Source organism: Coregonus lavaretus (assembly GCF_964263955.1).
Source record: "Coregonus lavaretus genome assembly, chromosome: 9".
NCBI lineage: Eukaryota > Metazoa > Chordata > Actinopteri > Salmoniformes > Salmonidae > Coregonus > Coregonus lavaretus.
The window spans coordinates 26,749,933-26,768,419 of NC_139996.1; the positions used below are offsets into that span (position 1 = coordinate 26,749,933).

The following is an 18,487-nucleotide window of genomic DNA, read 5'->3' on the forward strand; positions in this document are numbered from 1 at the left end:
TTAAGGGAAGATTTAGTGTAGCTTAACTTCTTCCAAGTGTGAAGTAATTGGTAAACTATATTTTCAGAGTAGCTTCCCAACACTGAATGTAGAAAAGGCTTGTTTTGGTAACCTCACATTACCTGGGGTAATTCAGTTCAGTCTCGCATGACCTTCACCTCTGGTGATCTCTCTCTGTTCCTTTTTTTCAAGCATCAACAATGGATGTTTTTATTCTGTTTGTTTTGTTGTTTGTTCTGTTGGCAAAAAGCCAGACATCCCACCACTCAATAGATAACACAGAGACAAACACGCACACAAACACGCACACAAACACGCACACACACAAACACACACACACCCAGACACGCACACACAACTCTCAAGACCAGCCTAAACCAGATACCTGCTGATCATAGTTAAAGACTCACTGTTCTCTCCACGAAAACAAACATGCTCACACACACACGTACACACAGAGTCGTCCAGCCAGATGAACCCCGTTAGTCGTTATCTCAGTGCGGGCTGAGTTAAACTATCACTACCTGCATGCTGTAAGGGTGTATGACATAAGTGTTCAACCAGAGGGGTATATACAGGACAGGGTCTGGGGCTGCACTTTAGAGGAGCCAGCAGACCCATACTTACTCATACCCGGACGGACTGACGGACTGACCTCTCACCATGAGGGTCGTCAATATCGTACGTATGACTGCAGAAAAGGAGAAAATATATATTTAGCTATTAAAATGTAACACTTGTAGTGAATTTGAGGTTTAAAAGGGCTTCTGAAGTTTGTAATTTACACTTAGACATTTCAGACTGGATTTTCACTTACGAAAAATGCATCAACGCCTACAATATTTATATAATATAATTAATATAACCCACAAAATAATCCAATAATTATTCATAATTAATCATTCACATTGCCTGTTTCTGCAGGATTGATGTAGCAAATTAAGATCCTACATCTGTATGTGTCTGTCTATCATAAGTTTAACTTGGTGTTATCAAGCATCTGATAACAATCAAATAATATTTTGTGTGATCTACTGCTACAGGTTAAAACTTTGTAGATGTCTAATATTTCTATTTGAAACGTATGGTGTTTTCTATCACATTGACCATGTTAAGATGTGTACTTTCCTTTCTTTGTCTGTCCCTCTGTCGATCTGTTCCAGGGTCCAGACCCGTCTCTGGCATATCGTCCCACCTTAGACCTGGAGCAAGAAGACAAGGACAAGACAGAATACAGGAATTTTGAGGTCAGCAAAGCAGCATCATTTTTATCATGCTTGCAAGATAATGTTACTGTTTAAGGCTGGTTATCGCAATACATATGTAATGTGTGTGTGTGTGTGTGCGTAACAGAGCGGGAGTCTGATTGATCGTGTGTATAACACATACAAGCTGATGCACACCAACCAGACCCTGGACTTTGTCAAGCAGAAGGTGAGTCTGTCAAGAGAGGTTCAGCGCAAACGCAAAAAACTCAGTGTGTGTGTGTCAGGAGAGCAGGCTAAAAACACCCAGTAATCTTTAACAGGGAGTAGTGTAACTGTGATTGTTAACATGTAAGATATTGTCTAATGTTGCAGATAACATGAACACACCACTCATTAACCTTCCCCACTCCTCCTCTCCTCTGCAGCACTCGGAGTGGTCAGGTTGTGGGCATGCCCAGATGGAGGTGATGGAAGCTGTCATGTCTCTGGACCAGCTGGTTGATGAGTCCGACCCTGACGTCGACTTCCCCAACTCATATCACGCCTTCCAGACCGCTGAGGGCATCCGCAGGGAACACCCCCACAAAGGCAAACTCACACACATACACACACGCAAGTATACATGCACACATGGCTCACAACTCCCATCCTTATCTCTCCTCCCTCTCCAGACTGGTTCCAGTTGGTGGGGCTGATCCATGACATTGGGAAGATCATGGCTCTGTCAGGGGAACCCCAGGTGACTGCCTCTCAATGTTACCCTAACTGATACAGCTTGTGATGCTAGGCTATGCTAACAGCAGTGGTAAAATGGCTTGTTAAGCTAGACAATGCTAGGCTAACTGCACTGTGTCCCTGTCCTGCAGTGGGCTGTAGTGGGGGACACATTCCCAGTGGGGTGCAGGTTCCAGAATGGCATTGTGTTTCGAGGCAGCACCTTCGTGGACAACCCCGATGACAAAAACCCTGCCTACAAGTACTGCTACACTTCTCTTTATACCACTCTAATCAAAAAGGTCTTATCAAACCCCATCATTCACTGCACAACATACCGGCTACAAGCCAGCCTGGAGAAGTGTTTACATAATACCATTTATATCCGCTTATATCCAAAAAGTGAATGTGCCATCTTAGATAATTAATTTACATTATAACCTCTTCTTCGTTTCATCATCTCTCTTCCTTCTCCTCCCCCGCTCTAGTTCTGAGTGTGGGATCTATAAGCCAAACTGTGGGCTGGACAACGTGCTCATGTCCTGGGGCCATGATGGTGAGTAACATACACACACAGTCACCACTGTAAGGCACATGAGCCTACACAGGAACACTACAGATCTGCTGTCTGTGTTGTTTGTTCCAGAATATCTCTACAGGGTCATGAAGTTCAACAACTGCACCATGCCAGAAGAGGTGAGTATGGTGGTCTATGGTTCTACATTAGCAAAGAGAATACAGGTTTATAAAAACTCTGTGTTTCTAGTTTAACACTGCTGCTTAGTGTTAACTCACCTAAAAGTCTTCACTCCTCCGCTCTCCCTCTCTAGGGTATGTATATGATCCGGTTCCATTCCTTCTACCCCTGGCACTCCCATGGAGACTACATGCACCTCTGTGATGACAAGGACCTGCGCATGATGCCCTGGGTTCGAGAGTTCAAGTACGTCTCACACACAGACATATATTTTCTCTGCCCTATCTGCAGTCAGTTTGACCTCTAACCTTTGACCCCTACAGTAAGTTTGACCTCTACACCAAGACCACTGAGATGCCTGACGTAGAGAAGCTGAAGCCATACTACCAGTCTCTCATCGACAAGTACTGTCCTGGGGTTCTGAAGTGGTGACACACACCTACTCTCACCTCAAATGTTTCATAAACCAATTAATTTCTATTACAATCAATTTCTCTCCCGCCCTCTCTCACACCCTCATAGAGATCATGCACAGCGGCAACACCAGCGCATATCCTCAGAGATGGATCACACTATTAGCTTTATCTTCAACAGACCTGGATAGCCTTTACCATGTTGTTGTCATCTGTAAGTCAACTGTATTATATTCAAATGACAGAACATTCTAATAAAGTGTTGTTTGTTGCTTAGAATGCTGATTACAATTCATTTGGTCTACAATTCTGTCAGATCACTTTGAATTTGTCTAATAATGAAGAACCAAATGGATACATTTCCTATCTTTATTATGAATGATAAAAAAAACCTTCAAACGTTTTCCATTTATGAATGTGATGTTTTTTCAAACGTGGAAAGACGCTTGGCGGGAAAGTGCATAATTGGTGATTCAGTACATATCTGGCAGCAAAGCAAAGGACCACAGTGGCAACCCAAACACCCTTTAACACACACGTAAACGTGTACAATTACAAGGACATTGACAAAACAAGTTATATTCTCCATTGGAATAATATTTGCAAATCTTTCTATTTCTATTCATTTCAAATAAAAAAAGTGATTGTCGAATATAGAATAAAGCACCAACGAAATTCTTTGGTTAGAAGGTTGTTGTTAGGAAAAGGAAGACCGGTAGCTTTCTCCTGAGCACTGGGACACTTAGACAGAGAGAGGGGAAGGGAGGGCTACCAAATTCCATGGTCAGTAGGAAACTAATTACTTCTTGAGACCGTCAGTCAACCCTCCCCTCCTCCTCCTCTTCTTCTTCCACTTAGTCTCTTACATCATTATCTTCTCTTTCACTCTCATTGTCTTCCCCACTTCTCTCATCCTCTTCTGCATCAACCTCCTTCCTCTCCTCCGGTCTTTGTCCTAGGCCGTCTTTGTCGTTGGAATTGGCCTCCTTAGCTTCAGTGTGGTGGGGTGTAGCTGTGGGTTTTGGTTCAGCCTTGGCTGCAGTAGGTTTGGTCTTGAGTGTGATCTCCAGCTGCTGTCCACGGAGCAGACAGAGGGTGATGCTGCAGAAGAGGAGGCTCCAGAGCAGCAGGGGCGCAGACACACCCCTCACCTGAGAGCGCACCCACCTCACCGCCTGGGGCACAGCTGCCTCAGACACACGCCGAGGGATGGACTTATCCTACACACGGGTCAGACACACACACACATATATATATATACGGGTCAGACACATACGGGTCAGACAGTAACAGGTCAGACGTGTACACGCACACACGTGTCAGACACGTACACACACGGGTCAGACACACACTCACAGGACATACAGGACTCACACAACCCACACACTTGGAGCTTGCTGAGAACTATGGGTAGTTAGTTACCTTGAGTCCGTGTTGGCTGAGCATGCTCTCCAGGAAAGTGTCGCCCAGATGCACTGTGGGATAGAACTCCTCGATGTACACCCTCCTCCACCAGCGCTGAGGATACGACCTACAACACACATAAAATATGTCAGCTATGACACTGAGTCACCCGTTTACTGATGCTTTCTGCATTGCCTCAATAAAGATGTCGTCATTCAGATTATTAATGTGCAACATGAATCAACAGCTACCTCATCACCCAGCGGTTCTCTCTGTGTGTGTGTGTGTGAGAGAGTGTATGTACTAACCCATCAGCCAGTGTTTTAGTGAACCAGTATTTGTAGCGGTGAGCTCTGAGGTACATGGGAGGCTGCTGGTGGAACGGGTACTGAGACACATCTGACTGGATCAGCTCAATCACTGGAGAGAGAGGCAAACGGTATTAAGATATTTTACAATACAGTAAACTGACATTAAAAAGGTGTGTGTTTGTGTTAATTTGGCTGTATTGGCAGTAATGCACTGCCATTAACCTAAAAAAGAAGAAGTGTGTGTACCCTACCGTCCGTCTTGCCCTGCAGCAGTCTGTACATTAAGCTGGTGAACCAGGGAGAGTGTGTGTGTGTTCCCAGTGCTGCAAACCACATCTGCCAGTCCAGCCGTGGTTGGTGAGGGGTGATGACCGAGGGAGGGGCACTGAGGTTCCCTGGCTTATACATAAACTCTATCTCCTAGAGGAGGGAGGAGGAGAGAGAGGGGGGTAGGGAGAGAGAGATAGAGGTAGGACAATGGATACAATTAAGTTGGATAACAAATAAATGCCTTGGTGAACTTCAGCTTTGAAACAGATTAGTACTGATAACAGAAGCATTACAAACAGGTAAAAAAGCCATCTCTCTCCATATACACCTCTACCACCTCTCTCTCTCACACCCCTACCGTCCAGGTGACTTTATCCATGGATCCCTCGATGACCACCTCGGGCCGCCCCCCCACCCCAGTCATGCGTCTGAACAGGCCGTAGGAGTTGACCAGCTGGTAACGACTGACCGCATCATAACCCTGACGCACTCCCGGCCACACACTGCCGTTACTGTCATACTCTATATAGGTGAATGGGACCTGGATAAACACACACACTGCTGTTAGAATCATATTCTATACAGGTGAACGAGATTTGGAACACACAAGGTATGACATACCAAACCTGAGTGCAGATACCATTATTCTAGAGCAGTGGTTCCCGACCAGGGGTACTAAGACCCCTGGGGGTACTTGGCCTATTCACAGGGAGTATTTCAGATGGCTCATGAGACCTAATGGTAAAACGCACATGAAGTGGTACTTCAGGGGTACTCCAGGCAGAGCAAAATTCAGTTGGTGGTACAGTAACCGAAAAGGGTTGGGAACCACTGTTCTAGAGTGTTCTACTCACCAGACTGATGGCAAACATAGAGACAGCAGCAGCACCAAACACCGTCCACTGGACTGTACCCAAAAACCTCTTGAAGAACCCCTCCACACACGCACACCTACAGAACACACACCTGTAAATACACACACAAAGCAGTATCCCAAAGCCTCCTGAAGAAACACTACACACACACACACACCTAGACAACACACAGAACCTGAACCTAACAGACCACTTTCCCAGAGAGGTGTGTGTTACCTGAACATGGCAGAGACTAGTTCCCAGGTGAGAGACAGTACTCCCAGCCAGACCGAGGGGAAGGTGACAGTCTTCAGGAACTGGTTAAACTGGTGGAAGGTAAACGCTGAGGAGACAACCAGCAATAACGGTCAAAACACTGACTATCTACTACAGCTGATAACTGACACACGCACGCACACCTGTCCTGGAGGAGACAGTCCCCTTGTCCCAGTTGATCTGCAGGTCAAACAATGTGACCGTTCCAAAGCCAATTAGAGCCCAGACTGCGATCTCCACCACAAACCCTGCCCACCACCACAACGAGGAACCTGATTGGAGCAGAGACAGAACCAGGGTGTACATGTCACTTCCTGCCTACAGTAACTGACTGACTGTCCTCAATGCAAATTACCTACACAGTGTGTATGTGTCGGAGTGTGTGTACCTCGGTTAGGGGTAGGAGTGTATTTCTTGCGTAGCCAGAAATATATATGCTGGTCGTCGAGCAGAGACAGACACATTGTCAGAGTCAGGAGGTTGAAGAAGTTATAGTTCCCAGACAGGATGATCAGCACCTGCAGTAACACCTAAATACCACAGGGGGAGACAGAGAAAAACCTGCACTAACACCTAACTGCCAGAGGGGGGGGGGGGGAACCAAGATCAAGTCCAACAAACCATCTCTACGCTAGTGTCCCCAAACTGTTGATGACAAAATGCTACAACATACACACACAGTTAATCTGACCTGCATGTAGAAGGCCCCGAGACGAAGTCGTCGTAGAGGACTGAGGAAGAGGAAGGGAGCAGCGATCTCAATGACGAAGGTGGCTACCACAGACAGCTTATGCCACCAGACGGGCAGCTGGTGGGCAAACCAAGCCAAGGGTGTAGGGATACACTGGGTCTCATAGTGATATGTCAGCGCTAGAGACACACACACCACCACATGTTAGAGGCACACATACACAGGCTAGGGGTGTAGCGCTACACAGGGCCTCAGTGATACAGTGCCTTTGGAAAGTATTCAGACACTGTTACTTTTTCCAAATTGTCTTACTTTACAGACTTATTCTAAAATGGATTAAATAAAACAATTTCCTCAGCACAATACACAATACCCCATTATGACAAAGCGAAAACAGGTTTTAGAAATGTTTGCAAATTTATTAAAATAAAAAAACAGAAATACCCCATTTACATAAGTATTCAGACTCTTTGCTATGAGACTCGAAATTGAGCTCACGTGCATCCTGTTTCCATTGATCATCCTTGAGATGTTTCTACAACTTGATTGGAGTCCACCTGTGGTAAATTCAATTGATTGGACATGATTTGGAAAGGCACACACCTGTCTATATAAGGTCCCACAGTTGACAGTGCATGTCAGAACAAAAACCAAGCCATGAGGTCGAAGGAGTTGTCCGTAGAGCTCAGAGACAGGATTGTGTCGAGGCACAGATCTGGGGAAGGGTACCAAAAAATGTCTGCAGCATTAAAAGGTGCCCAAGAACACAGTGGCAACCATCATTAAATGGAAGAAGTTTGGAACCACAGACACCCTTCCTAGAGCTGGCTGCCCAGCCAAACTGAGCAATCGGGGGAGAAGGGCCTTGGTCAGGGAGGTGAACAAGAACCCAATGGTCACTCTGACAGAGCTCTAGAGTTCCTCTGTGGAGATGGGAGAACCATCCAGAAGGACAACCATCTCTGCAGCATTCCACCAATCAGGCCTTTATGGTAGAGTGGCCAAACAGAAGCCAACCTTCAATAAAAGGCACATGACAGCCCGCTTGGAGTTTGCCAAAAGGCACCTAAATACTCTCATACCATGAGAAACAAGATTCTCTGGTCTGATTAAACCAAGACTCAACTCTTTGGCATGAATGCCAAGCATCACGTCTGGAGGAAACCTGGCACCATCCCTACGGTGAAGCATTGTGGTGGCAGCATCATGCTGTGGGGATGTGGCAGGGATCATGCAGCATCATGCTGTTTTTCAGCAGCAGGGACTGGGAGACTAGTCAGGATAGAGGCAAAGATGAACGGAGCAAGTACAGAGAGATCCTTGATGAAAACCTGCTCCAGAGCGCTCAGGACCTCAGACTGGGGTGAAGGTTCACCTTCCAACAGGACAACGACCTTTAGCACAGAGCCAAGAAAATGCAGGAGTGGCTTCGGGACAAGTCTCCAAATGTCCTTGAGTGGCCCAGCCAGAGCCCGGACTTGAACCTGATCGAACATCTCTGGAGAGACCTGAAAATAGCTGTGCAGCAATGCTCCCCATCCAACCTGAAGGGGCTTGAGAGGATCTGCAGAGAAGAATAGGAGAAACTCCCCAAATACAGGTGTGCCAAGCTTGTAGCGTCATACCCAAGAAGACTCGATGCTGTAATCGCTGCCAACGGTGCTTCAATAAAGTACTGAGTAAAGGGTCTGAATACTTATGTACATTTGATATTTCAGTTTATTATTTGTAATAAAGTTAGCAAACATTTCTAAAAACCTGTTTTAGCTTTGTCATTATGGGGTATTGTGTGTAGACTGATGAGGGGGAAAAAACAATGTAATCAATTTTAGAATAAGGCTGTAGCGTAACAAAATGTGGAAAATGTCAAGGGGTCTGAATACTTTCCGAAGGCACTGTATGTCAGGGCTCGAGAGAGATATACACATGTTACACACGCACAGGCCAGAGACGTAGCGATACACTGGGTCTCTGTGGTACATCAGGGAGAGAGAAAGACGCTCAGAAACAGCAGTCTCAGTGGCAGTAAGATGTCTGATGAGTTAGGTGACCTGCCTGAGCAATTATGCAACACACACACACAGCTACCTGTGAGGCCCCACCAGGTAGGGCAGCGGGAGGTGAGTTTGACGACTCCGGAGGCGAACATTAGTCTGAACAGCAGCCAGCGGGCCAACCAGAAGGTCACAGGGTCGTGCTCCCTGCCCGCCCGCCACCCACCCAAAGACGTCACCGGGGCGATGAGCACACACAGGAACCCAGTCTCCAGGAGAAGAGAGTCCCTGGATACCATCGCAGAGAAAGGGAAGGGAGGAGAAGGGGAGGGAGAATGAGCAAGGTGGAGAGAGTGTTAGGACCCAGAGACTGAGCATGCCCAGACAGGGCTGCTGTTGTTGTAGTGTTTTCATCATGATGTTACTATGGTAATGTTGTTATCAATGTGTTATTGTGTTTATAAACTGCCACCTGGCGGGTGCAGTTGCACAGCAGCAGGAGCACCAATCACACATACACATCAGCTGACTGCCAAAACTACTCAGTCTCATACACACACTAACAGCAGTACTGGGGTGTTAATTAACATGCAACTTCAGGGTGGCATTCACTCTGGGCGTGGCACACACACAACTCACCACTGGAAGTAGAGGAAGACCTGTCCCACCTGGAACAACAGGCAGAGTCAGAGATCAGGCGTACTGTATACTGGCTCCCGCTACAGCAGTGTGTATATGTGTGTGTGTGTGTGTGTAGTATAACTGACCTGGTACATTGACAGGTATATGATCCAGAGAAATAGAAACACCAGGCTGTCTCTGAGTGATTCCAGTAGTGAAGCAGCCAGGCTCAGGGCTGCCCCCAGCAGGCAGAGCAGCTCCATGGCAGTCTGGGTGTCAAGACCTAGAATACAGTTCACACTGTTAGATTGTATTTGATTTATGAATCAAATTATCAGTTGGTCACAACACATTGATAAAATGTTGTTTAGGAACTCACCCAGACGTGGTGCGAGCCACAGTAAGGTGGGAGAGGAGAGGAGCTGCTCCCAGAGAGCCTTACCACTGTACCGCAGCTGCCATCGCGCTGGTAACAGGCCATCATTTCCATACAGGCCTGGAAAACACACACACCTTGTCAACAGGGAGAATAAGTAACTTGTCCTGAAGGTTTACTTTAGGATGGAGTTCCATAGGAGAACCCCTACTAGGCCTAAGGTTGTGAGACTGTCAGTTGAACACCTAGGTAAAATGTGTTTTATATTGGATATTCGGTTCTCTCTCCTCAATAGCTATTGAACCAAGCATGCCATGACTATGAAGATGGTACACTACAAAGTATGTGGACACCTGCTCTTCGAAAATATCATTCCAAAATCAGGGGCATTAATATGGAGTTGATCCCCCCTTTGCAGCTATAACAGCCCCCACTCCTCTGGGAAGGCTTTCCACTAGATGTTGGAACATTGCAGCGAGGACTTGCTTCCATTCAGCCACAAGAGCATTAGTGAGGTCGGACATTGATGTTGGGCAATGGCAGGGAGCTTTACGCCCCTCCAGCCAACGCTTGCCATTGTGCATGGTGATCTTAGGCGTGTGTGTGGCTGCTTGGCCATGGAAACCCATTTCATTAAGCTCTCGACAAACAGTTATTGTGCTGACGTTGCTTCAAGAGGCAGTTTGGATCTCTGTAGTGAGTGTTACAACCGAGGACAGACGATTTTTACGCGCTACGTGCTTCAGCACTCAGCGGTCCCATTCTGTGAGCTTGTGTGGCCTACCACTTCGCAGCTGAGCAGTTGTTGCTCCTAGACGTTTCCACGTCACAATAATAGCACTTACAGTTGACCTGGGCAGCTCCTATGACTGTGCCACGTTGAAAGTCACTGAGCTCTTCAGTATGGGCCATTCTACTGCCAATGTTTGTCTATGGAGATTGCATGGTTGTGTGCTCGATTTTATACACCTGTCAGCAACGCGTGTGGCTGAAATAGCCGAATCCACTAATTTGAAGTGGTGTCCACATACTTTTGGCCATGTAGTGTATATTCTGAATCAGGGGTGGATGGAGAAGTATCCACACAATTTTTGTTTTTAGAATAAGATCTGGGATTTCAATCTTCAATAGCTCTTACACAAAGCGTGCCATGGTTAGTGGTTAAGAGCGTTGTGCCAGTAAACGAAAGGTCGCTGGTTCAAATCCCAGAGCCAACTAGGTGAAAAATCTGTCAATGTGCCCTTGAGCAAGGCACTTAACCCTAATTGCTCCTGTAAGTCGCTCTGGATAAGAGCGTCTGCTAAATGACTAAAATATAAATGTAAATGTATGAAAATGATATATTCAGAATCTGGGGAGGATGGAGAAAAATCCACAGCTCATAATTTTTTTTTGCTTTCAATCTGCATACTTTCAAGAATGATAATTACTACTACAACTATCAAGAGGGTAAAGATACCTCACGAAATGTATTTGCCTCTCGTCGTGGTGTACATTCCTCTCATGCGGTCTGTGTGTATCTGTCGGGGGAACAGGCAAAATTGATTCTTCCTCTTCTATGGATGTTTTATTAAGGTTGGAAACAAACCTTAAGGTGCATTACCACCACCAACTCGACTGGAGTGTGGACCAGAGACAGGGAAGGTGTAAATCCTACTCATTATTCTCGAAAGATAAATACATAATTAAATACTACATCCCCTGAAGATTATATCAGCAGTTAATTTAAGCTCTTCAACACTATTACTCCTTAAACCAGGGCGGCAGGTAGCTTAGTGGTTAAGAGCGTTGTGCCAGTAACCGAAAGGTCGCTGGTTCTAATCCCCAAGCCGACTAGGTGAAAAATCTGTCGATGTGCCCTTGAGCAAGGCACTTAACCCTAATTGCTCCTGTAAGTCGCTCTGGATAAGAGCGTCTGCTAAATAACCAATTATTATTATTATTATTAAATCAAAATAACAATTTCTCCCCTTCCCTCCAATATTGCTGGCACTGAAATAGAATGTGTCCCACTCAATGATTTATATATATACACACATTTTTGGGCGCTTTTTTGTCCATCCGCCCCAGATTCAAAATATATAACTTTCATAGTCATGGCACACTTTGTGTGAGAGCTATTGAAGATTGAAACCCCTCCTCCCTCCAAAATATCAAGAACAAAAAATGTGGATTTTTGTCCATCCTCCCCCAATTCAGAATATATCATTTTAGTCATGGAACACTGTGTGTAAGAGCAATTTTAGAATGAAATCCTAAATCGTATTATTAAAAAAATAAAAAATTAGAATATCTACCAAAAATCCAATATGAAACTAATTTATCTTGGTCAGGCAGGTTAAAACGCTCTCAAAGGAAATGACTTATAAATAGATGTGACCCGTGTCTTGAGACAGAAAGAAGTCAGGTTAAGTATGAATAAAATGTAATTTGTGTCTACCATTATCTGGCTAAAAATACTTTGCCAAACTAGCTAGCAACTGAAACAGAGTAACAAGTTGCTTAGCTATCTCGATAGCTAGCTACAGGGGATGCAAAGCAATGCAAAAAAGCAATGCTTAAAAAGTTATGAAACTTTAAATACGCTTGATGACTTCAATTACTGTGCACTGCGCTGAAAGTTGAGTACAATGCTATAGGTAGCTAGCTAGCTAGTTGGCTAACAGCTGCTAGCATACCATAACAACCATAACTGGCAAGAAAGCTATCATAGCTAGCTAAATGGGACAGCTAGCTAGATATCTCACCTGGTATCTGCAGGTAGAGGGAGACGAAGGCGACCATGTAGATGAGAGCCATGCACCAAAGGAACAGGCGGCGTGGCAGAGTGATGTAGCCCATGCCTGCTCTGTGTGGAGGCCCTTCCTGGGATCTTTCCTCTATCTCCTTCTGCAGGGCCCGACAGTAGTCTACTGTAGCGGGACGGAAGTCGGAGTGAGATTTTCACATGACCTGGAGACACGTCCCTATCCGTGGATGAGAATGTTGAAGTTGGGGTAAAGGCGGGGTCATGGATTCCTATCAATGATTTATATATATACTAGACTTCCCGGTAGCGCTGTTTTGAAGCCACTGCACCTCCATCTTATCTTGGCACTCTCACCATTGTAAAACATATTTTGGAAGCTATAGAAATGCATTTAATGTCTAAATATGTGCCACATTTTTTACTATTACAGACACCTTAATATACTTTTAAAATATGTTATGTGAGCTAAACATAATATATATATATATATATATATATATATATATATATATATATATATAATGGTTTTTCTCAAAGTATAATTTTTTGAAAGTACTAATGTTACTGTCCCCACTACACCAGAAACAATACATGTAATTCTGTCCTTGAAATATTTAATTGAAATTTAATTGAATTCCATTCATTTCTATGAAGGACTGCTTCTTCTGGGGAGTGCCAATATGGCTGATCCGTTGGCTTCAAAGTCTCTCATTGGCCAATACATAGCATCAGCGCTCATTGGCCAATACATAGCATCAGCGATCCAGGGTTTATATACATCATTGGTTCCCACTAGATGGGATACAGCGTAGTCAAAATTAGCTATATCGTCAACATTTATGATAACAAAAAACGTTTTGGTCTTAATTTAGGGTTAAGTATTAGGTTCACAGTGTGTTAAAGGTTAGCGTCAGGATTACATTTAAGAAGATAAATTGTATAAATAGGCAGGGTTTATGACTTTGCCACTTGTCCAGATAGTGAGGACCAGATGGTTTGGGGAACCCTGCCAGCATGGCCACTTCAAGCCACACCCACCAAATGAGAGCAAACGTACCCTCAAAGTCTGTTCAATAACGTTTTGGGGTAACGTGTCGTTCAGTACAAACCGTTCCGCAACGTAGAAAACGTTTAAGCGAACTGAATGCACCTCTGCGTAACTTGTCTTTCCCTGTTGTGTACAAATTAATCACAATTTCAAAGCAATCTGATCTGCTTTGACATCAAAATGCTTTCAGTAAAACCCATTTATTACAGGAGGTAATTGAGAGACAAAACCAGGCACTGGCAGGCTGTTTTTCACTGTAGTTCCGTTTATTGTGCAGGACTGTTTATCTCAGGCAACAAGCAGACAGAGTCATGGCAATAATAGATACATGCTGCTAGACACTAAGCAACACTATGTATGTATTTACATTCAAGTCTTACAGAGAAAGAGAGACCGGTTGTATTCATTAACAGTAGAACGTACCACCGTATCCTTACTTCTTACACAATGAATCAAACTTCCAGGACTTCATTAGACATGCAAAATTAGACTCCACTAATATACTTATGTTATAAAAATACTAAAATCAGATTTGAGGACATTTACACAAATAAAAGTTGTGGCACCTAGACTATGAACAAAAAGAGGTCATCGCAATACGTTTGTTTTCCAGCATTTACATGATTGTTAAAGACAGGAGAGTTCAGTAGTATGGAGACCGGTGAGGCCGCAGTCAGGACAGCCAAGAGTGTGGCAGGAGGCTGTCCACAGGGTGGGTGTATGTTTGTGTGCATGTTGGCCAAAAGCATCGTCCGACAGTGACAGACAATTAAACGCAATTTAGTTCTCTCTACCATGGCCATCTACAGTAGTGGCTACCCTGTACTGCAGGGGTCCCCAATTACATGAAGTCGTGGGCCTATTTTTCCTTGAGCGGATGGTCGGTGGGCCGGAACATACAGTACCAGTCAAAAGTTTGGACACACCAACTCATTCCAGGGTTTTTCTTTATTTTTACTATTTTCTACATTGTAGAATAATAGTGAAGACATCAAAACTATGAAACAACACAAGAAAGTGTTAAACAAATCAAAACATATTCTATATTTTAGATTCTTCAAAGTAGCCACCCTTTGCCTTGATAACAGCTTTGCACACTCTTGGCATTCTCTCAACCAGCTACATGAGGTAGTCACCTGGAATGCATTTCAATTAACAGGTGTGCCTTGTTTAAAGTTAATTTGTGGAATTTCTTTCCTTCTTAACGCGTTTGAGCCAATCAGTTCTCTTGTGACAAGGTAGGGGTGGTGTACAGAAGATAGCCCTATTTGGTAAATGACCAAGTCCATATTATGGCAAGAACAGCACAAATAAGCAAAAATAAACAACAATCCATCATTACTTTAAGACATGAAGGTCAGTCAAGCCGGACATTTTCAAGAACTTTGAAAGTTTCTTCAATTGCAGTGGCAAAAACCATCAAGCGCTATGATGAAACTGGCTCTCATGATGACTGCCACAGGAAAGGAAGACCCAGAGTTACCTCTGCTGCAGAGGATAAGTTCATTAGAGTTACCAGCCTCAGAAATTGCAGCTCAAATAAATGCTTCACAGAGTTCAAGTAACAGACACATCTCAACATCAACTGTTCAGAGGAGACTGCGTGAATCAGGCCTCCATTTAAAAAAAAATATTTTACCTTTATTTAACTAGGCAAGTCAGTTAAGAACAAATTCTTATGTACAATGACAGCCTACACCGGCCAAACCCGGACGACGCTGGGCCAATTGTGCGCCGCCCTATGGGACTCCCAATCACGGCCGGTTGTGATACAGCCTGGAATCGAACCAGGGGGTCTGTAGTGACGCCTCAAGCACTGAGATGCAGTGCCTTAGACCACTGCGCCACTCGGGTCGAATTGCTGCAAAGAAACCACTACTAAAGGACACCAATAAGAATAAGAGACTTGCTTGGGCCAAGAAACACGAGCAATGGACATTAGACCGGTGGAAATCTGTCCTTTGGTCTGATGAGTCCAAATTTGAGGTTTTTGGTTCCAACCGCTGTGTCTTTGTGAGACGCAGAATCTGTGAACGCATGTGTGGTTCCCACCGTGAAGCATGGAGGAGGAGGTGTGATGGTGTGGGGGTGCTTTGCTGGTGACACTATCTGTGATTTATTTAGAATTCAAGGCACACTTAACCAGCATGGCTACCACAGCATTCTTCAGCGATACGCCATCCCATCTGGTTTGCGCTTAGTGGGACTATCATTTGTTTTTCAACAGGACAATGACCCAAAACACACCTCCAGGCTGTGTAAGGGCTATTTGACCAAGAAGGAGAGTGATGGAGTGCTGCATCAGATGACCTGGCCTCCACAATCACCCAACCTCAACCCAATTGAGATGGTTTGGGATGAGTTGGACCGCAGAGTGAAGGAAAAGCAGCCAACAAGTGCTCAGCATATGTGGGAACTCCTTCAAGACTGTTGGAAAAGCATTCCTCATGAAGCTGGTTGAGAGAATGCCAAGAGTGTGCAAAGCTGTCATCAAGGCAAAGAGTGGCTACTTTGAATTTGTTTAACACTTTTTTGGTTACTACATGATTCCATGTGTTATTTCAGTTTTTATTTTTTTTATTTTTGTCATTTAGCAGACACTCTTATCCAGAGCGACTTACAGTTAGTGAGTGCATACATTTTTTTTAAAATCATACTATTAAAATGTAGAAAATAGTAAAAATAAAGAAAAACCTTTGAATGAGTAGGTGTGTCCAAACTTTTGACTGGTACTGTAGTTATAAATAATTTGTACACTGTAAATTGGCCGCAAGAATCCCAAACAGATATAGTATTTAACAAAAACAGAATAATTTCACACCTTGATTAAATTAGGATACGATCACATAAGCCTATAGCTATGTGTGGGAATACTTGGGAACAGATTTCCTAAATTGGCGAGGAATCAGTCTTTTAGCTGCCTAAAGCTTCACCTTGTATTGGAATGTCTATTATATCACCAACAGACAGACAGAGACATGACAGGATGCCTCTAAATGGCTTATGTAGAGCGCCTTAATGGACAATTAAGAGACTATTTCTCCATCACCTAGTCTGTTTATAGCAGACATAAATCACAATTATTTGGATGGCTAGACTGAAGTGTGTGTGGGTGAGCGTGTCATGTGGTCCCGTCGGCCCCAGTCGTGCTGGCCTGTCCGCTAGTCATCAGAGGGGGTATGGCCTCCTGGTCTGATTCTCTGACGAAGACGACAGCATCACCACTAACGTTAATCAGACACTGAGCCTGGAGAGAGACAGAGAGAAACGAGAGAGAGCGAGAAGGGTGAGATAGAAAGAGAGGACAGACATGAGGGTCTGTAGCCCTTTCCACTCACAGCCCGTCATCCTGTACACGGGTTGAAAATGGCAGATTTTGACATTGATAAGCGCCTAAATTGGAACACAGTGGCTACAGTAACATGCTATACATGACATCAGAGCTCCAGTTCTCCACTTCACAGCGCTGTATGGACTTTGACTGACAGCCTTTATAAACTTGAGCACCACGCGCGACAAAAAGATGCCCCCATCCCTCCTGCTAATTGAGCTACTTTTGCACATTTGTTGTCTGAGTGAGGGAAATGCTGTAAATCGAGAGGAGTCGATGTATTCTAAATTATGACATGTTGAGGAATATAATAAATACCGCTTTGATGTCATGCAAGCAAACCACACACCAGTGCACTTCACATTTCCATATTTGAAAACTCATGTCATTTACAGAATCAACGTTTATGATCGCTATGTTTGATCCAGTTACAAGGAAAACATGCGTTATACCCTGTGTTGTCCTGAACAGAATGACCCTATGTTTGTTATATTGTGAAGAAAATTTGCAGCGGAACACGCACTTGAATGCATTCATGACGCCATTCTATGCGCAACAAAATTACAATCTGTTTGTCTGAAGTGCCTTTTGAAAGCCTAACACTGTGAGATTCTATTTTAGAACTTAGCTAGCCATGTTGGCAATAGAATAAGCTTTCAAATGATGCCCACCTGACCCAGATTGCAATTTATAACAGAATATTTTTGGATTGCGTAAACATCGTAATTGTGTGATGGTGAGGACGCAGTGCTGTGTTCCAAACAAAAAACTACAAGTGTGCTTGCTTCAGTTCCTCAATGTCAAAGCTAGGAGAGCAAAAAAAAAAAAAAAAAAAAAGTACCTTATAGTTGAAGGCTCTTTCCTTGTGTCATAAAAGTGCATTGAAATTACTTAGAAACTGTGCACACTTTGGAGAGGTGTGTGGCCACTTTGAGACAAACCCCAGTTACACCTCTCACTCAAACCCTTCTAATCTTTTTTTCTTATCTTGCACCTACTCCAACATTTCAATGAATATTCTTATTGTTACTGAATGAATCCAGAGTATTTTCAGATTTCGTTATTGACAAATGCTGTGAAAAGTACAGTAAATGAAAAATGCACATAAAATCAACAGTGTAGTGTTTGGATTCAGTCTTGTGTCAGGTGAAATGATGTGTCTTCACCTTTGGTCTGATAATTTCCACATAATCTCCGAAGTGTTCTCTTTCAATTGCTACCATGGTCATGCCTATCAAATCAAATCAAATCACATTTTATTTGTTACATGTGCCGATTACAACAGGTGTAGACCTTACAGTGAAATGCTTACTTACAAGCCCTTAACCAACAATTCAGTTTTAAGAAAGAATACCCTAAAGAAATACAAGTAACAAATAATTAAAGAGCAGCAGTATTTGTATTTATATTTATTATGGATCCCCATTAGCTGCTGCTGCTGCTCTTCCTGGGGTCCAGCAAAATTAAGGCAGTTATACATTTAAAAAAACAATACATTCATAACAGATTTCACAGCACACTAAGTGTGTG

General features: G+C 43.9%; 3 protein-coding genes across 5 annotated transcripts in view; 1 reads left to right on the top strand and 2 right to left on the bottom strand.

The window, feature by feature from the left end:
* Positions 1-498: 498 nt before the first annotated feature.
* Positions 499-3,311, top strand: miox (myo-inositol oxygenase). The gene is made up of 10 exons (XM_084169488.1): positions 499-681; positions 1,164-1,247; positions 1,354-1,434; positions 1,634-1,796; positions 1,880-1,947; positions 2,075-2,184; positions 2,411-2,478; positions 2,569-2,618; positions 2,753-2,865; positions 2,943-3,311. The coding sequence occupies exons 1-10, from the start codon at positions 664-666 to the stop codon at positions 3,049-3,051; spliced, it is 864 nt and encodes a 287-aa protein (XP_084025614.1). The 5' UTR covers positions 499-663; the 3' UTR covers positions 3,052-3,311.
* A 76-nt stretch (positions 3,312-3,387) lies between these two features.
* On the bottom strand, positions 3,388-12,789 carry lmf2a (lipase maturation factor 2a). Of its 2 annotated transcripts, XM_084169486.1 has the most exons (15): positions 12,577-12,789; positions 9,833-9,949; positions 9,600-9,736; positions 9,472-9,500; positions 8,927-9,120; positions 6,839-7,017; positions 6,536-6,677; positions 6,291-6,419; positions 6,109-6,214; positions 5,872-5,968; positions 5,376-5,558; positions 4,999-5,167; positions 4,745-4,856; positions 4,455-4,563; positions 3,388-4,252 (listed from the first exon to the last, which is right to left on the bottom strand). In XM_084169486.1, the coding sequence occupies exons 1-15, from the start codon at positions 12,668-12,670 to the stop codon at positions 3,887-3,889; spliced, it is 2,163 nt and encodes a 720-aa protein (XP_084025612.1). In that variant the 5' UTR covers positions 12,671-12,789; the 3' UTR covers positions 3,388-3,886. The 2 variants fall into 2 exon arrangements, with proteins under 2 accessions (XP_084025612.1, XP_084025613.1); XM_084169487.1 differs by lacking the exon at positions 6,291-6,419.
* Positions 12,790-16,211: 3,422 nt separating this feature from the next.
* The window catches only part of c2cd5 (C2 calcium dependent domain containing 5), a 75,468-nt gene continuing 73,192 nt past the window's right edge, over positions 16,212-18,487 (bottom strand). For both annotated transcript variants that reach the window (XM_084169490.1, XM_084169489.1), the window contains one exon: positions 16,212-16,873. In XM_084169490.1, coding sequence (XP_084025616.1) covers positions 16,748-16,873 — 126 coding nt within the window. In that variant the 3' untranslated portion in view covers positions 16,212-16,747. The remainder of the gene's footprint in view (positions 16,874-18,487) is intronic.